This window comes from Tauraco erythrolophus, chromosome 7, assembly GCF_009769465.1.
Source record: "Tauraco erythrolophus isolate bTauEry1 chromosome 7, bTauEry1.pri, whole genome shotgun sequence".
In the NCBI taxonomy this organism is placed as follows: domain Eukaryota; kingdom Metazoa; phylum Chordata; class Aves; order Musophagiformes; family Musophagidae; genus Tauraco; species Tauraco erythrolophus.
In genome coordinates this window covers 63,334,457-63,350,696 of record NC_141471.1, presented here as the reverse complement: position 1 = coordinate 63,350,696, position 16,240 = coordinate 63,334,457, and the positions used below count along the sequence as shown (strand labels likewise).

Genomic DNA, 16,240 nt, shown 5'->3' with positions numbered 1-16,240 from the left:
TCTCTCTCACCTGTAGAAATCATGCCTGATACAACTTTTAATTATTATTAATTAAATTAATTACTATTAATTTTGGGCATGGACCTCTGCACTATATTCTAACGAATGAACTCTCAATATATTCCTTCTCTGCTCTTTCTCCTATAGTTTTGGGCTTCCTCACCTCCTAATGAAACTTGCTTCCTTCTCCATCCATTAACGAACACAAAGGGAATTCTCTTGTTCTCTACTCTTTCAAAAATCTGCTGCCCCGAAAAAATGACTGAGATACCACTCTGGATTGCATGAAAGATGTTTGCAAGATATTTAGGAAGCTGAGCAAAGCGATGTTTGTGGCTCTCCCTTTTCTGTTACTTTTGAAATGATAGTGATGCTTGTCACAGTCTGTTTGCGTAACTAAACAAAACTAAACAAAATAACCTTAATAATTAAAAGAAGATTAAAAAAACCTACATAAATACTGAGTTGCTTTATCACCAGAGTTTTGTAGTTCCAAAACTTTTGAAATCATTGCTAAAATTCCCAAGGGGCTACAACACAAACATGTTGAGGTACATCTTAGGCCTTCATCTACTTTCATGGTCCACTTGTGGACCATTTAACAGTGGTCTCATGAATCATAATTTGAGAACAAGTGGCTTAACTGCACCTGTCAATGAATGTCTACTTGAAGGAGGAGGCCACAAGTGGTGTTTAACTGAACTGAGTGCAGTTAAGTCCCACTGTAGCAGTTCTTAGTGACCAAGAGTCAAATTTGGCCTGTGGCATGAAGTATTTTGGAACGTTTAATTCAAGAGTACTGGTATATTCCTCTGACCATCTTGTCAGTTCGCTGTTATGGTTCGCTATTATGGTGGTGAGGCACTGGAACAGGTTGCCCAGAGAAGTTGTAGATGCCCCATCCCTGGAAGTGTTCAAGGCCAGGTTGGATGAGGCTTTGGGCAACCTGGTGTAGTGGAGGGTGTCCCTGCCCATGGCAGGGGGGTTGGAACTAAATGATCTTTGAGGTCCCTTCCACCTCTAACCATTCTATGATTCTATTATCTCGAGATAATTTACTCAACTTCAATAAACCATATCAGACACAAATAGAAAGCCAGTTTAGATCTGAAAACACTCATCTCAAGTGCCTTGCCATAAGAACAGGACTGTACTGCTCCCAGAATCAACTTTGATCCACGTGGGCCAATCCTGGATCCAACAAACCTTGAAGGATATAAGGCGACACAATGCAGAACTTAAGTTGTTCTTGTGCCGTGCTTTCCAGCTCATGCCTTAGGATCCCTGTTTTCAAGGGTTTTGCATTATCTGTAACATCGCAGTCTGTCATCGCTATAGATAACACGGAGCTGACTCTGCTCATACTTTGTTTGCTTTGTTTTTGAAGGCCAGCTGAATATTGGACTGCTGGACTTCCTCCTGTTTGGCAGCTTAATTGCCGCGGTGGATCCGGTAGCCGTTCTGGCAGTGTTTGAAGAAGTCCATGTCAACGAAGTTCTATTCATCATTGTTTTCGGAGAATCCCTTCTGAATGACGCTGTAACCGTGGTAAGTAAATGACATATCCCAAGGTCAGCCAAACTCTAGAGAGTTTCTTCTGATGTGTATTTTTCCCTTAAATGAAATGTTGTATCATCTGGGTGTACACAAGCACTGTCTTGCAAAGATTAAATGTTTGAGCATGAAAGCTATTTGGAGCCTGTAAGTCACACAAAAATATACAGTCCTGGGATGGGTGAGCATAAAAATATTTAAAATGAAGTTTCAGATGCGTATGTTTTATTTGCCTTTGCTATTCAAGTAGGGCTTTCATGACTTACTGAAATTAATTCCAGGAATTTTCAGCCTTTCTTTGCTGTTGTTTTTTTTAATGCTTATACTCTTTCCATAATTTATAAGCCTACCTGAGATATATAGACAGTGAGAGAGAGAATACTCACCAAAGTGCTTATGCCCATTCCCTCTCTTTTACTTCAATCAGATGTTTCTCAAACAGATGTGTAACAAAGAGCCAATTTGGGAAAAATTGACAGACATTTTAGAAAGTTTCTGGTTTGGTTTGGTGGAGTGTTTTTGTAATATGTTAATTTCTGTGGTTGGTTTTGGGTTTTTTTGTTTTCATTAGAAAGAAGAGGATAACTTAATAGACTTTAATAAACTTAGAAGACTCCCAAATGTCTTCTGATGGTTTTATTTTGGTTGAAACCCTTTTCTTTTGATACGTTTTTTTTCTCAGAATAAAATAGTCAATAGTTTTGTAGTACAGTGCTAGTGGGCAGGGACCAGGAAGTCCTATGGCAGAAAGATGCTATGCAGCTGAGTTGCTGTAGATCTTCAATTCGCTTCTTGGATCATCTCCTGTTGAGAAGAAAACCCAGGAGAGAAGAGTACGCGTGATCAAGAGTCAAAAAGCACAGCCTATGAGAAAGTTTGAAACAACTGGAGTTCGTACCTTGGAAAAGAAAAGACTGGAAGACAGAAGAAAGTGGATGATGTAGAATTCTTTAAATGTAAATATGTAAATTACTGTTACAGAGCAAAGTAACCTGTATGCCATGACTGGGCTAAATATGATAAGAATTAGCAAACTTAGGTGCAACAAGGAAAGCTAAGCAAGCCGTAGTAAAGTTCTCCTCCATCACTGGAGGAATTAAGACTTAGACAAGTATGTGTCAAGAATGATTCCCATACAAACATCCTTAGGCAGGGGTATGGATAAGATGAATTCTTCACTTTCAGCGCTATCACGTTAGTCAATGATTCTAAAAGATTTAGTACAATTATTATAGTTTATTCTCTTTGATGCCTGACTTATTTTATGTATGTTTAACCTATTTCAATCCAGTATCTTATTATTAGCATCATATCATTATCTTATTTATCTTATACAAGCAATTAAATAAACCTGTCAAATACCTGGGTTTTAGAGTGCAAAGTGCTTTAGAAAACATGTCTAGATGTAACAATGCTTCTTATAGATAGAAATCATATTGAAATAAGAAATAGAAAGTTGTTTTTTAACAATTTTGTTTCTTCTTGCTCCACTGCATTTTTTTCCATTTTGATAAAAAAATCTGCAAAATCTTCTCCCTCCACACAGAATTACCCTCAGTCATACAGAGTGTCAGAATTCATAATGTTGGGACCTATAATGAAATTATCTTAATAGGCTTAATTCAGGAATCAATATTAACTCAGTCTACTTTTCTTTTCAGGTGCTGTACGATGTCTTTAAATCTTTTGTTACAATAGGTCCAGAGAACGTGACGGGGATTGAATGTGTCAAAGGCATAGGTGCGTAGAATTGAGTTCCGTATCACATCACTGATGTACACATGCAGACTTTTAAACAAAATATTATTATTGTGCTATCAGTGACTGTTATTTTTCAGCCCTTTCCCTTGTCTCTCGTAGTCCCACACTCCTGTGGCACAGACAAACATCTTAAGAAAATATGTAAGTGAATAATTCCTGAATGTATGGGAAACGTAATCAGATTTGGTTTCTGCTGAGGACACTCAACAGATGTGGAGCTCAGTTAAGACTCCCGAACTTGACATCTTTACATATTTTCTTCGTATTTTGTAACACGTCCTTAGTTTCAGCCGATGCTCTCCCTGCATTCCAGGAAAGTTGAGATTGCATATGGGCATTCTCACTCCTTATCACGGATTGCCATCAAGTAATGTTTGCCAGTGATTATCAAGAAATGTCATTTATCTAAAAATTTAGTCACTATTTCCCATTCCAAACATGACATGATGCTACATATCTTACAAATCAATGTTGTCACAGTGACTTTGGCATATTCCTTGATAGGCTTTCGGAATTGTTTACAGAACATGGGGAAAACAATTGTTCAAAGAAATGTAGTGTGTTTTGAATGAACGTAAATGGTGAGGCTTAACAGAAAGTAAGCACGTGTTTTTCTACAGAAGGCTTCATTCACATACCAAGTGCTCAAAAGCAACTAATGTTTTAGCATTTTAGAAATCATTTTTGACGTGTTGAAAATTTTCTCCCATTAGCTGGCTGTAAACCAGAAGAGAACTGGTTCACACCATTATATTTCTACTGTTTAAACTGTGTTTGGTTTTGTTTTTCAGTGTCATTTTTCGTAGTGAGCCTGGGTGGGACACTGGTGGGCATTTTCTTTGCGTTCCTGCTCTCCTTGGTCAGTCGTTTCACCAAGCACGTGAGAATCATTGAGCCTGGATTCGTGTTTATCATTTCCTACCTCTCCTACCTCACAGCAGAGATGCTTTCTCTTTCGGCTATCCTTGCGTAAGTCGCCTTTATTACTGCCTCCAAAGGGGCTGAGAAAGGATTATGCTTTTTAAAAACATTGGCAAGAAAAACCTAAATTATGTAAGACGGCTCTGGAATATGACACTCCTGAGGCTTATGATGAATATCACCTATCTTCACGCTGCAGTAGATTCTATTGAATATTACATGAGGTTTGGAGGTAATAATTTGAGGTAATAATTTCTGGAACTAGGAATAGGAACATTTGTATATTTGTGTTGCTTTTGGTGGAGCTTACTTCCATGGACAGATCTAATCTGAATCCAGGTAAACTTTTGGCATCAACAACACCCTCTGGCAGTAAGGCTTCCAGTGCACCCACACTGAGTTTGAAGAAGCATCTCTTAATTTCTTTCAGATTTGCCACCTATTTCTTGAGCAATGAGAAACAGTACATGATACTTTCCTAGTCACATTCTCTACTCCATGCATGATTTTTATACTTTTCTATCACATCCCTACTCGGTTGTCTTTTTCTAAACGAAAAACCTCATGTAATACTCAATAAAATAGAGGTTTGCAAATAGGTTTGCAAATCTCAATAGAATAGAGGTTTGAGAATAGGTTTGCAAATGCTGACGTTCAGCCTTGAGGAGGGATACAAGTTTTCCCTCTCTGCTGAGCAACATGAGAACTTCCTTTGCAGAATACAGAATAATTCCTCTTTGTGATTAACAATACTTCAACAACTAAAAATTATGCGTTTGCATGAACATCTTTCCCTATAATTTGTAATTAAACTAATGTTTTTCTAAGGCATTATGTGAATGGCCATTATTTGCTGCTCACACTGTCTTGATTGGCCTGTTAAGATTTGCCTAAATCTTGCCTGTTTTGGCTTGAGTACCTCTGTGGTCTTTCTTCTTTTAGCGTCCATTGATTCCTGGCATACCTTTCTTCTCGGTTTTGCTTGTCATGTTTGTAGATGCTGCAGTAAGTACGTTCAAGATCTGAAAATCTTACTTCAGACAGATCATTTGTTTAGTCTCATGTAAACAAGATTTAAAATTTTGCATTTAAAGCAGCATGGTAATCTGAAGAGATTCAAGGTCTGTTACAATATAACAAAATTCTGTCTTCAGACCTCGTGGAGTCACCTCAGGATGAATGTTTGACCTGTGCTTTTTACCTAGATTAGACCTCACAATGGCTCCCGAGTGTATTTTTTCTCAGAAATTAATAATTAATGGTGGGGTTTTATCACTACGTGAGATACAGATGGAAATAATATGAAATGTTACAACAAATATTTTCTGAGCAGTTTTATTTATTTTTTTTTCCCCCTAGGATAACTTTCTGCGGCATTTGTTGTCAGAAATACGTCAAGGCTAACATATCTGAACAATCTTCCACGACTGTAAGATATACCATGAAAATGATGGCCAGTGGAGCAGAAACTATTATCTTCATGTTCCTGGGAATTTCAGCTGTAAATCCAGAAATCTGGACTTGGAATACAGCTTTTATTCTGCTGACGCTGGTCTTCATCTCAGTATATAGAGTTATTGGTAAGCCAATGATCATCTTCTTGCTGTCCTTGCATCGTATGGTTGACGCAATCACATACTCTTTTGCCAAAAAAAAAAAAAAAAAAGAGGGGAGATAAAAAGGATTTGGAGTTCTAGACTTGTTCCTTTTAAAATATGCCATTTATTTCAGTTGAATTTATGGTTAGTTTTGGGTTAGGAGGGTAGATTTCTGCAGTAAGCTTCATCATATGCTGAAAATATAGTAAGATTTCACTTCTGATGATGTGTGAGGATCTGACTAGTCCAGCGGCTAACCTTTGTCGACCCAGCACATGGTATTTGCAAAATCTCCCAGCGAAATGGACTTTGTCCTTTAACTTGCAGCCTAACAAAAGATGTGAGTCCTGTCAGCCATCTCTTTCCTTCAGCTCTTTCAATTTGGCAATAAAAAGACTGTCTTAAGCTAATTTTATGGTTGACTTCAGGTTTGAGACACACAGCGATGTAAGACCATACATAATTACACCCCAGGTTCTCTGGCTTAAGAAGTAATTCCCAGGGACTGGTGAAAAACTGAGTAAATAAGGCTGTGGCAGGTAGGGATTACCTACTGTCAATTTACTGGGCTTATACAAGTTTGCAAACATTTCAAAATACCAACGACGATTTGCCCAACTATGTAGTTCTACTGTTTAATCACTGTTTTGTGAAATAGCAAAGGGGCTAAAATCACAAAAAAGAAAGGCATAGAATGAAGTACTTCTAGAGAGTAAGACATAGTCATTTGGTGTATGTATTTATATCTGGGAATAAATTAAACGAGTTTATTTGCTTATTCGTCTTGAATTAAATTCAAATAAAAGGTAAGGCATCTATCTATCTGGCAGTTTTTTCTAGACCCTGTATTCTTCTGTCTAGAGATTCCTAGGCTGAGTGAAGGGCCTGGCCTCATGTCCTCCTTTCTAAATATAACCAGTATTTCTGAACACCCATGGTTCGTTCAGCCACCTCTCAGTAACCGCTGATGCGTCTGAGGTGTTTAAATGTGTTTTCCAGATCTTGACTTTGCCACTTGTTGTGTTCCTGGAATGATTGTTAATAATCCTGTAATAAGTGTGATAGATAATTAAGTAGCAAATGTTCAGCATTAACAACATACATCCATTAAAGCAACTGAACTTAGGCATTGATAAATTACTAGAGATCTGATAATATTGGGCCTTACGTAACTGCAGCTCTCACACCCTTGGAGGAGTCAGATTGGTGGCACGAATTAATTTTCAAGGTCCCCTCCACCAGTGGCCATGCTCTTCCCTTAGCACAAGTTCAAAGTCCTTTAAAAAGCCAAATATCTCACTTGCCCCAGTTGACGGCCCTGGCCGGCCGCAGCGGGACACGCACGCCATGCTGCTCTCTTCTCCTTCTGTATGGTGGGAGCTCTTGGAGATGTGATTTCTAGAGCTTCTGGTCTCCTACAGCAGGCAGCATCCCACCTGTAGGGCTGAAGACAGCGTTAGCACGACTACACAAATCTCCATGGGACAATGACATCAATGTCACTTTCAGTGATTTGTGAAGAGCACCACACCTCCTCCCTACATCAAAACCGTTTCAACCCATTTCTCTTTCTGTTAAAAGACTCTGTGCCTGTCACTGATGATGGTGCCAGAAATTCTTTCCCAACCAAAGCAAATTTGCCATCCCAAGCACATTTCAAAGATGGGCACGTAGCAGAATTTCACCTGTAGTGCCTATGCCAGAGGGCAGCAGTCTCAGAAGAGCTGCTGGCTCACAGGAGAAGCTTTCTCCAATTCCTTTGGCTAAAAATACAGGGGAGGGTACCAAGTGGGCCAGCCCTCCTTGGCAGCGGAGCAATACAGAGGGAGAAAGGAGACGGCGTAGAGAATTAGTTATGAAAGCAGAGTGGCAGTACCACGTCTGTTACACACGTTTGGGATATTGACTTCTCCTGAGGGCATTTCTGAACATGTTGGCATTTGTTTTTTATAGGTGTGATTTTACAGACATGGATTCTTAACCACTACCGAATGGTCCAGTTGGAGATAATAGACCAGGTGGTGATGTCGTACGGGGGACTACGTGGAGCGGTTGCTTTTGCTCTGGTTGTGCTTCTGGATGTGGACACGGTGAAAGAGAGAAACCTGTTTGTCAGCACAACTATCATTGTTGTGTTTTTTACTGTTATTTTCCAGGTAATCCAACTTCTTAAGCATGCTTGTTGCAAGGAGAAGGAGTCCCCTAAAAGTACCGAACGCTTAAAGCAGTTCGCGGTTGAAGGTTGCGTATTGTTTCACTGAACTGAAAGCATAATTGAATTTGTAATTTTAGTAACAAAGATCCTATTTTATGTTTTCATATGGCACCACCAGGGACAAAACACAATTTCCTCTGTGCTAAAAAATCTTCAGTCTTATCTGCTCAGTATTAATAGTGCTCAGGTTAATATCTGATTAAACATTCTTCACCTCATGTGAATAACTATAGGGAACAGTCCTTTTTATGGGCATATACAGTCATTTAGCTGGTCTACCCAAGCTTAAATCCTTGTTTTAAAATATAACAGTAAGCAGTGGGGCAGGAAAGTATTTCGCATCCGAACAAAATAGCACTTTCTGGATGAAAAACCAACATTAATTTAAACAGAGATATGTCAGTATGTACCAGCTTGGAATTTTTTCTCAAACTTATTACAGAATGTTTAACTGTTGTCACGAACTCTCGATGTGTGCAGAAAATATGACATTCAATGGTGCAGGAAATACTTTAAACCTTCCACTACCATAGTTTTCTTATAGAAAATCTATTTTTCCACTGGTTGGTGTCTTTTGAAACCTTTGTAACAGGAGCTGAGGGTGCTGTGTTATTTTTATCTTCTCAAGGGGACAGAGATCAACTGAGGAAGTATGAGAACCACCATATAACACACAAAAATGCTCTGTTTCTCCTTAGCAATGACCAGCTGAAGGAAAGTCTAGGATAATTCCTAGTATTTAATAAGTATTAATATATAATTAATATAATTAAATAAGTATTAATATAATTAATAAGTATTTAAATAATTAATAAGTATTAATATATAATTAGTATAATTAAATAAGTATTTATCACCATGTTTCAATGCTTAGGGACTGACAATCAAGCCTTTGGTACAGTGGCTGAAAGTGAAGAAAACTGAACACAGAGAGCCAAAACTGAACGAGAAACTTCATGGCAGAGTAAGATATTTTTAAACAAAACTCTGATATCTTTTGGATTTTTACAGAGCGCCTTAAGACAAAAAAAAAAAAAAGAAAAAGAGAAAATTTCTTTTTGAAAGGGAGGGGAGAATTAAATTTCAAGTGCAAACTCCTTCAAGGATTTCAGAGGTTATCTATAGGGGGTAGTTTGTCCTTGGGTTGAGTCCTGTCAGGGGATGCTTGCCTGAAGGTTCTGGTCTTTCACTTGAGAATTTAGTGGGGCTGACAGTACTGGGGAAACAGAATATGGAATATTCTGGAATATGCTTTTTCTCTTCATCTAAAAGAGCAAAGCATGCGAAGTAAGTTTATTTTTCCTTCTTAAACAGTGTTTGTTTACGGAAAAGGCATGAAAGCAGGCTTCGTAGCTTGCATGTTACGTGGAAAGGTGGTCTGGTGCCCAGTGCAGGTGTTAATTACATCCTGAAATTCCAGATTAATGGTAACAGTTTTACTTCATTGTGAATGCTGTGTGCATTTTGAAAGATTTTGAAACATGATCTCTTCCAATTCACTTTCACATGACTTTACAAAGTTTTTAATTCAGTAAAAGAAAACATACATTTTCAATACAAATGAATGGTAAAGGATGGAAGACTGCGAGACACCTTTCGTGGCCTTCTTTAATTCATAAACTTTTCAGACTTACACAGCTACCCTGCATTGAGTATTTTAACACATTCTTGTCTGAGCTTGTAATCTTGTCTGTTTTCATGTTGGAGGTTACCCCAAGTGAATTAACAACTCAGTGATGGACAGGGTTTGTTTCTGAGGAATTCTTTTACAGACTACTGAATAATACATTCTGCTTGTGTTATCCAGCAATTCAAATTTCCATTTCCATCCAAATATTTTACTATTTGAAAATCAGGATTCTTCCCCCAGGTGAAGAAATACAGTCTGTCTACATTTATGGGATACACCTTTCCACGTCCGCGAGCAGTGCAGACCGACTAGTAATGTTAATCCCAACGCTCTGTAAAGTTGTATGTACCGATTCACTGCTTCCTAGCATATTCCAGCAGATATTGTCTCAGGAGGCACAGTGCTCCTGGAATTGCCTAAATTGCAGCCTTCAGAGAGAGGAAGCACTGTCCGTTCTCAGGGAGTAGGAAGGAGACAACTCATTTATAACACAATTTTCTCCACTTCCATGTCAGATATCTCTTGAGAAAGTAGTTAATACTATGTTCAGGATTAATCCACATCACCCATGTTGTTCTAAACCTAGCATGCTGTTTATTCTGCAGTAATCACTCCAATGTTCAGAGTGAAATGTTACAGAAAAAGACCAAAGTCTACCTGAATCTGCCTTGGTTTGAATCAAGAGTTATAAACTTCAGAATTTCTATCAGCCATCTAATGTACCCAGGATGGGATTTTTCCCTAGATAGCAAAAGAACGGTGCCTACTTATACTCTGAAGGAAGTATGGAATCCTGAAACGTCTAGCAAGAAACAACGGGGAAATTTTTCAAGAATTTCAAAATTTTAATTTTTTTTTTTTAATCAGTGACATTAATAGTGGCTGATGTACTTCGCAGGGCAGAAATGGAGATGGTGAAATGAGTAGACAGAAAAAGTCTTAAAATTGAATGTTGAAATGAGGGCTTAAGTACCTTCTTGCGGAGACCTTTGTAACTCAAGAATAGCGAATTTGTAAAGAACTGGTTAGAAAAGCTCAGGCCCTTTGAAGAAAAGCATATAGTAGTTGGCCTTTCTGTAATTGGGGAAGAAAAATCTGCTTAGCAGCAACAAAATTATTCTGCATAGTCGCCTGTTCTAACAACATAAATTGAGCTATTTTCTAATTATGCCTGTTGTTTCTGTAAAGATATTAATTCCACTTTCACTTTCCTAGGCCTTTGATCACATTCTTTCTGCTATAGAAGACATTTCTGGACAAATAGGACATAATTATCTGAGAGACAAGTAAGTAGTAACTAGCGTGGAATGTTGAAATACTGCCAGTAAATCTCATCTGTAAATTATGACTTTTTAAGCCTGTAAGTTGAGGGACAGCAAGGATGTCAGGTTATATATTGAAAATACTGGAAATGTAGCAAATGTGAAAATAGTTTATTTTTGTCCGGCACAACTGGAATCTTTTCTTTTCCTTCCACAGTTCAGATCAGGCTTTTGCAAATGACTTAGTTCACATCCAGGGATCAGCTTCTCTCAAGCTTTTAGAACTGGCCATTTGCACAAGGTGTAACCTAAAACATTGATGTTGGTCCTTCTCTGTAATACATTATTTGTGTGTGGAGACACTAAAAAAACAAAAAAGCCCCAACTACGAGTGTGCTAGTTGTTTATCTTATTTCTACAAAGGCTGTGTTCAACACCTCTGTAAGTGATGGCAGAGGATGCTTTGAAATGACTCGGATAGCTTAAGCCTGTTAGTTTGAAACTAATAATGAATATTACAGATTATTTCCATCCCCCTCTGTTTATAGTTGATTCACCTTGAGAGAATCAAAATGGCAGGGGGGTTGGAACTAGACGATCTTTAAGGTCCCCTCCAACACAACTTGAACTCAGCTTAGTGATACAGACACCATTTTCTTTGAAGTGCACACAAAGAGTTACCATTGTGATGGGTAGACTTCCATGAACTAGATTAATAAATATGAAAAAAAGAACATTAGATCTGGACATCTTGAAGAGTGTTATGTGAGGTTAGGGGGTTTTAACTCTGTCCCTGGAGTTAGGTCATTTCATAGGTGCAGTCACGGTTCTGACCTGCTCAAGTTCTGCTGACTCGAAGTGTCAATTCCAACCCAAAAGCCATTACGCTCATACAACTATACAGCTCCTAGGGTGGAGGTGAACTGTGTCTGAGCCCAAGCAGAATTGCTCACCTGTCTGTACCCACTTATAGGGACAGTCTGCTTCATTTATGCAGTGAAGAATTTTCATGATGCCTCCGAAATAACATTATCTTTCTTTCGGTCTAAATTTTTAGTTCACTTTTTGGGAATGGATTTCAGCAGGCTACAATACAGGGGAATAAATCCCCCGTTTTGAAACACTGTCTTGAAGATGGAGCTAAATATTTTTGAAGTGGCAGGTTGGAGTTTGACTATTTAGCTATCAGAAAGTAATCTCCCTGAGTAACAAGAGAAGAAGGAGTAGCTTAATGTAGACTCGTGGTTGAGAGTGTGGTTTGATGACTAATGTGTTTTGAATGAGACCACCTTAAGTCTGCTTCTTTTGGACTATATATACATGAAAGTGTTGCTTCCTTGAAGAAACGTCAGTCCCGAGCATCCTCACTGATGTGCTCAGGTGTGGCAGCCTGAAGGAGGGTCAGCTTGTCAGATCTTCTGGCTAGGGAAGAGGAATAGTTGTCAATTCTGTGAATATTTAACAACAAAAAGGTTTCAACAGTCTGAATAAAAAGTCAAAACTCGAACTAGCCATTGGGCAAAGGGATAGAATCACTTTGAAGAATGGTCTCTAAAGTTGCCCTTGTGCCCTTTAGAGAAAGTCTTGAGGAAGGTAGAGGAAAGTAAAGCAGCTTTTATCTTCTGCAGCCTAAATATGAAACAGCAGATATCCTACTATCAGACAAGCTTGGAAGTGTAAATCAGAGAAAATACACATCACTTCTATCTCCCCGAGTACATCAACAGCACGAGTAAGGCCCCCTGCCCGCGCTTTCAGAAGGGCACTGTTGGTGTGAACTGATTTTTCTAGGCTGGCTGTCCTACGATACATCTGGGGAAAAGCAGATTCCCTTCCAAAGAAAATTAAGCTTTTAAAATGAAGCTATTAAATGTAACAATGCATAATCAGAAGTGGAAAAATAAGGTAGCACGATCTCACAGGGTATAAAATGTCCTGGTGACTCCGAAATGGGATACTGTAATCATAGCACTCTTGCGGTGGTAGTAGTGTCGGGTAAGGGAAGCTATTAAATGCCTTGTGACAGCTGCACAGCTCTATAGCAGGCTTTGCCTTAACTTTCTTTCAATGCTAATTGAAAAGCTTCAAAACGTTAAATCCCTCACATCGCTACGTTCGCCATTTTTTCCAAAGTGCTTAGCTCACAAAAATATCATTTATGCTGAACTAAAAATGCTGCGGAACTAAAATTGCTTGTTGCCATTAACACAATCTGTTTAAATTATCAGGTGGTCCAATTTTGATAGGAAAGTCCTCAGTAAAGTACTGATGAGAAGGTCTGCTCAAAAATCAAGAGACCAGATCCTTAATGTTTTCCATGAACTCAACTTGAAGGATGCAATTAGCTATGTGGCTGAGGTACTTATGAACACTTGTCGACGTATTATAGTATGGTTTGGGGTTTGGTTGGTTTGGTTTGGTGTTTTTTGTGTTTTTTTGTGTTTTTTTTTAAATTTATAATATAACCTAAAGTTGATATATTGCAGGAGATGTCTTTAAAAAAAACTTTTCATTTCTGCTCTGCTTTTTTTCCCTAAATGTGTTTTGAGTCCCAACATCACCTGTTTGATGGCTGTAGTTCTTAGTATTCTGCCTGATCCCCATGTATGAGTATATTGTACTTATGCCGGTGCACTTTTCTGTTGGATTTTACTGAGTGACTTTGTTTCTGTCTTCATTGCATGAAAAAATACTGTAATTCCAAAGGGATCAGGCAAACTACTGTCTTTCTGAATGTGTCAACAGAATCTGGCTCCTGCAGAGCAGTGGTTCTATCTGATGACAGATCTGATCTGAAGAAGCTCGCTTCCAAATGGTGGGGATATCTGACTGAAGTAGTGGACTGCTGTAACCTCATTCTGCCAGATCACAGCAATAAAAAAAAAAATATTGGGAAGGGTAACCTTAATTCAATGGAGTCACAACACCCACGCTTCAAAAATTAGGGTTAAAGTAATATACTACAGATATCAAACGCAATCACAGAATTGTGAAGTTAGAGAAACTTAAGATGTGCAGCATGAGAAATTTTTGAAGTTATAGAATGGAAGGAAGTTACTCCTGCCTGCTGCAGGAGTACTGTTCCCAGAGGGGAGCAATATTAACAGATTGAGTAGGAATTCCTAATCTTCAGTACAAAACTGGCCACCTTAGTTCAAACCACCACAAATGTGCAGTATCCGTACAGTGTAGAGGATTGTTTTAAATGGAATATTTTGAACAGTGACCTTTGAAGTGATAATCTATCTATGCCCACAATCTCCAGGTAAACTCATTTGCACAGCCAGGTGATATACCAGTTAATTTCTTTAATTAAAATAAACACTATTACTACAACTGACACCACTACTACTACTACTACTACTACTACTACTACTACTACTACTATCTTTTCTTTGTCTTTTTTTTTTTTTGAAAATGAGCTGCAGCCACGCAGATTTCATCCAGTGAAACAGGGACTTTCAAAGATTAAATTCAGAACATAAGATAAATTCAGAAATTGTTGGTGTGAAAAATGAGGAGTGGTCCACAAGATAAGCAAATACTTCCTTTCGAGATTTTTTTAATTACCCATTCAGTTTTCAGACCATTTGAGCTCAAGAAATAATTTTTTTTTCTCATGGTGCTTTCTGGGTCACACCTCAGAGGAAGAAAGTTAGATAATGACATTGATGTTGATGAGCACGAGACTCATATTCAGATTCACTACTGAATCTGTTCAGTAGATTCATTACAGTATTTTTTAACAGGTGCAAAGGGCTCTATAGATCACTAAGCCATAGAGATTTAGCCCCAGAATATTCACCCAATAAAGTCTTGAATCCCGTATAATAATGTCAGATTAAGTTTTTAATTAAGTTACTATTTTTTTAGGAGAGTTACCTTTTTCATTATACCTTAGTACAGTTCATAGCACAAGGAAACTGACTTTTGCTACCCTAGTCCAAATACTATTTGTGTATCTTGTGTCTTGCAGACAAATTCTAATGGCAAATGTCTACTGATCTGATAATAATAGACAAAGAAATTAAAAGGTCTCCATGTTCTACAAAAGATTTGCAACATGGTTTCTTCCAGTGGAAATTAGTTATGCTAACGTGCTTGATTAGTCATGAGTTGTGAATACTAAAGTCATTCCACCTTTCTCACGTTAATATTTGCTTCAGTGATACACTGCTTTACTAACTTTTCCTTGACTTCTGAAATATATCTTTGAGCTAAATATCTGTGAGCTATAAGCTGATGTTGAAATTGAAGTCATTTCTTCCAGGAGGGGTAAAGATCTGCCTCCCTCAGCTATTCACTCTCCTCTCGCTTGTAACAAATGGAGGAGTTGGAAAACCAAAATATAATTTTTTTCTTTCTTCAGCTCTGCTATTGTGCTGCCTCTGTACAATAAACAAGAGCCTGAAAGAGTTCAGTCTGAACCTAAATAAATTCTTTACAATTGAGAGAGGAGAGCCTAAGCAAGGCAAAATTAAAATAATCCAGAGCAAGTGAACAGAAGAGACTTAAAATACTTGCAGTTCATAACTTCTGGCTAAAATTCCTCCTCTGATGATATAGTATGATGTATGTATGAAACATTCAACTTTATTTGAACAGAAAGTCAGATACACTTAAGAAAACAGGCAGGATGATGCTGACCCAGAATTTATTTTATTTCCTCTTAAGTTTTCTGCCTACTGAGTCCAGAGTGTGCTTCTTAATGCTACTGATCTGATTCAACACATGCTGCTGTGGCATGTATGTGGGCTACCACAGCAAAAGGAAACGTGTTTGATTTGCTCTACGAATATGAAAATCGGACACAATACAGTTAAAGTTGGAGAAATGTATTGAAATCTCTTTCAATATTCTGCAAGGGAAATAGATTTTCTTGTTGTGCTCTTTACTACTAATTAAAATGTAGAGACCTGCAGTGTGATTTCTCACTTTCACCTAAACAAGAGATCATGCAAGCAGTAGGGAAAACTGTGAAGACATAAATTTGAGCTTTTCTAGGAATTCACTTCTGTGACACCAGTTTTAGAACTGAAAGCAAATCTCATCTCTTCAATATCTCATCTCTTCGCGACACAATCTCTTTCAAATAGTCTTGTAGACTTCTACCACCACTTCACATTTGCTGCTTTCAGCCTGGTAGAGAACAGAAAGTTTAGTGTGGTGTAAAGTAAAAGGTCCATCCCTGAAAGGGTCTGTGAAGAAAACGAGTCAGGGTGCAAAAGTGCAAGGATATAATTTGCCAACAGATCGAGGCCTAAGAAATCACTCACCTCCTCAAAATCAATTTAGGAGA

At 38.1% G+C, this 16,240-nt stretch overlaps 1 protein-coding gene across 2 annotated transcripts in view; it reads left to right on the top strand.

Moving 5' to 3' along the window:
• SLC9A3 (solute carrier family 9 member A3) overlaps nt 1-16,240 on the top strand; it is a 52,758-nt gene that overhangs the window by 27,578 nt on the left and 8,940 nt on the right. For both annotated transcript variants that reach the window (XM_086614396.1, XM_086614397.1), the window contains exons 3-10: nt 1,388-1,548; nt 3,216-3,294; nt 4,107-4,284; nt 5,596-5,816; nt 7,788-7,990; nt 8,924-9,013; nt 10,895-10,965; nt 13,170-13,299. In XM_086614396.1, the coding sequence (XP_086470522.1) occupies nt 1,388-1,548; nt 3,216-3,294; nt 4,107-4,284; nt 5,596-5,816; nt 7,788-7,990; nt 8,924-9,013; nt 10,895-10,965; nt 13,170-13,299 (1,133 nt within the window). The remainder of the gene's footprint in view (nt 1-1,387; nt 1,549-3,215; nt 3,295-4,106; nt 4,285-5,595; nt 5,817-7,787; nt 7,991-8,923; nt 9,014-10,894; nt 10,966-13,169; nt 13,300-16,240) is intronic.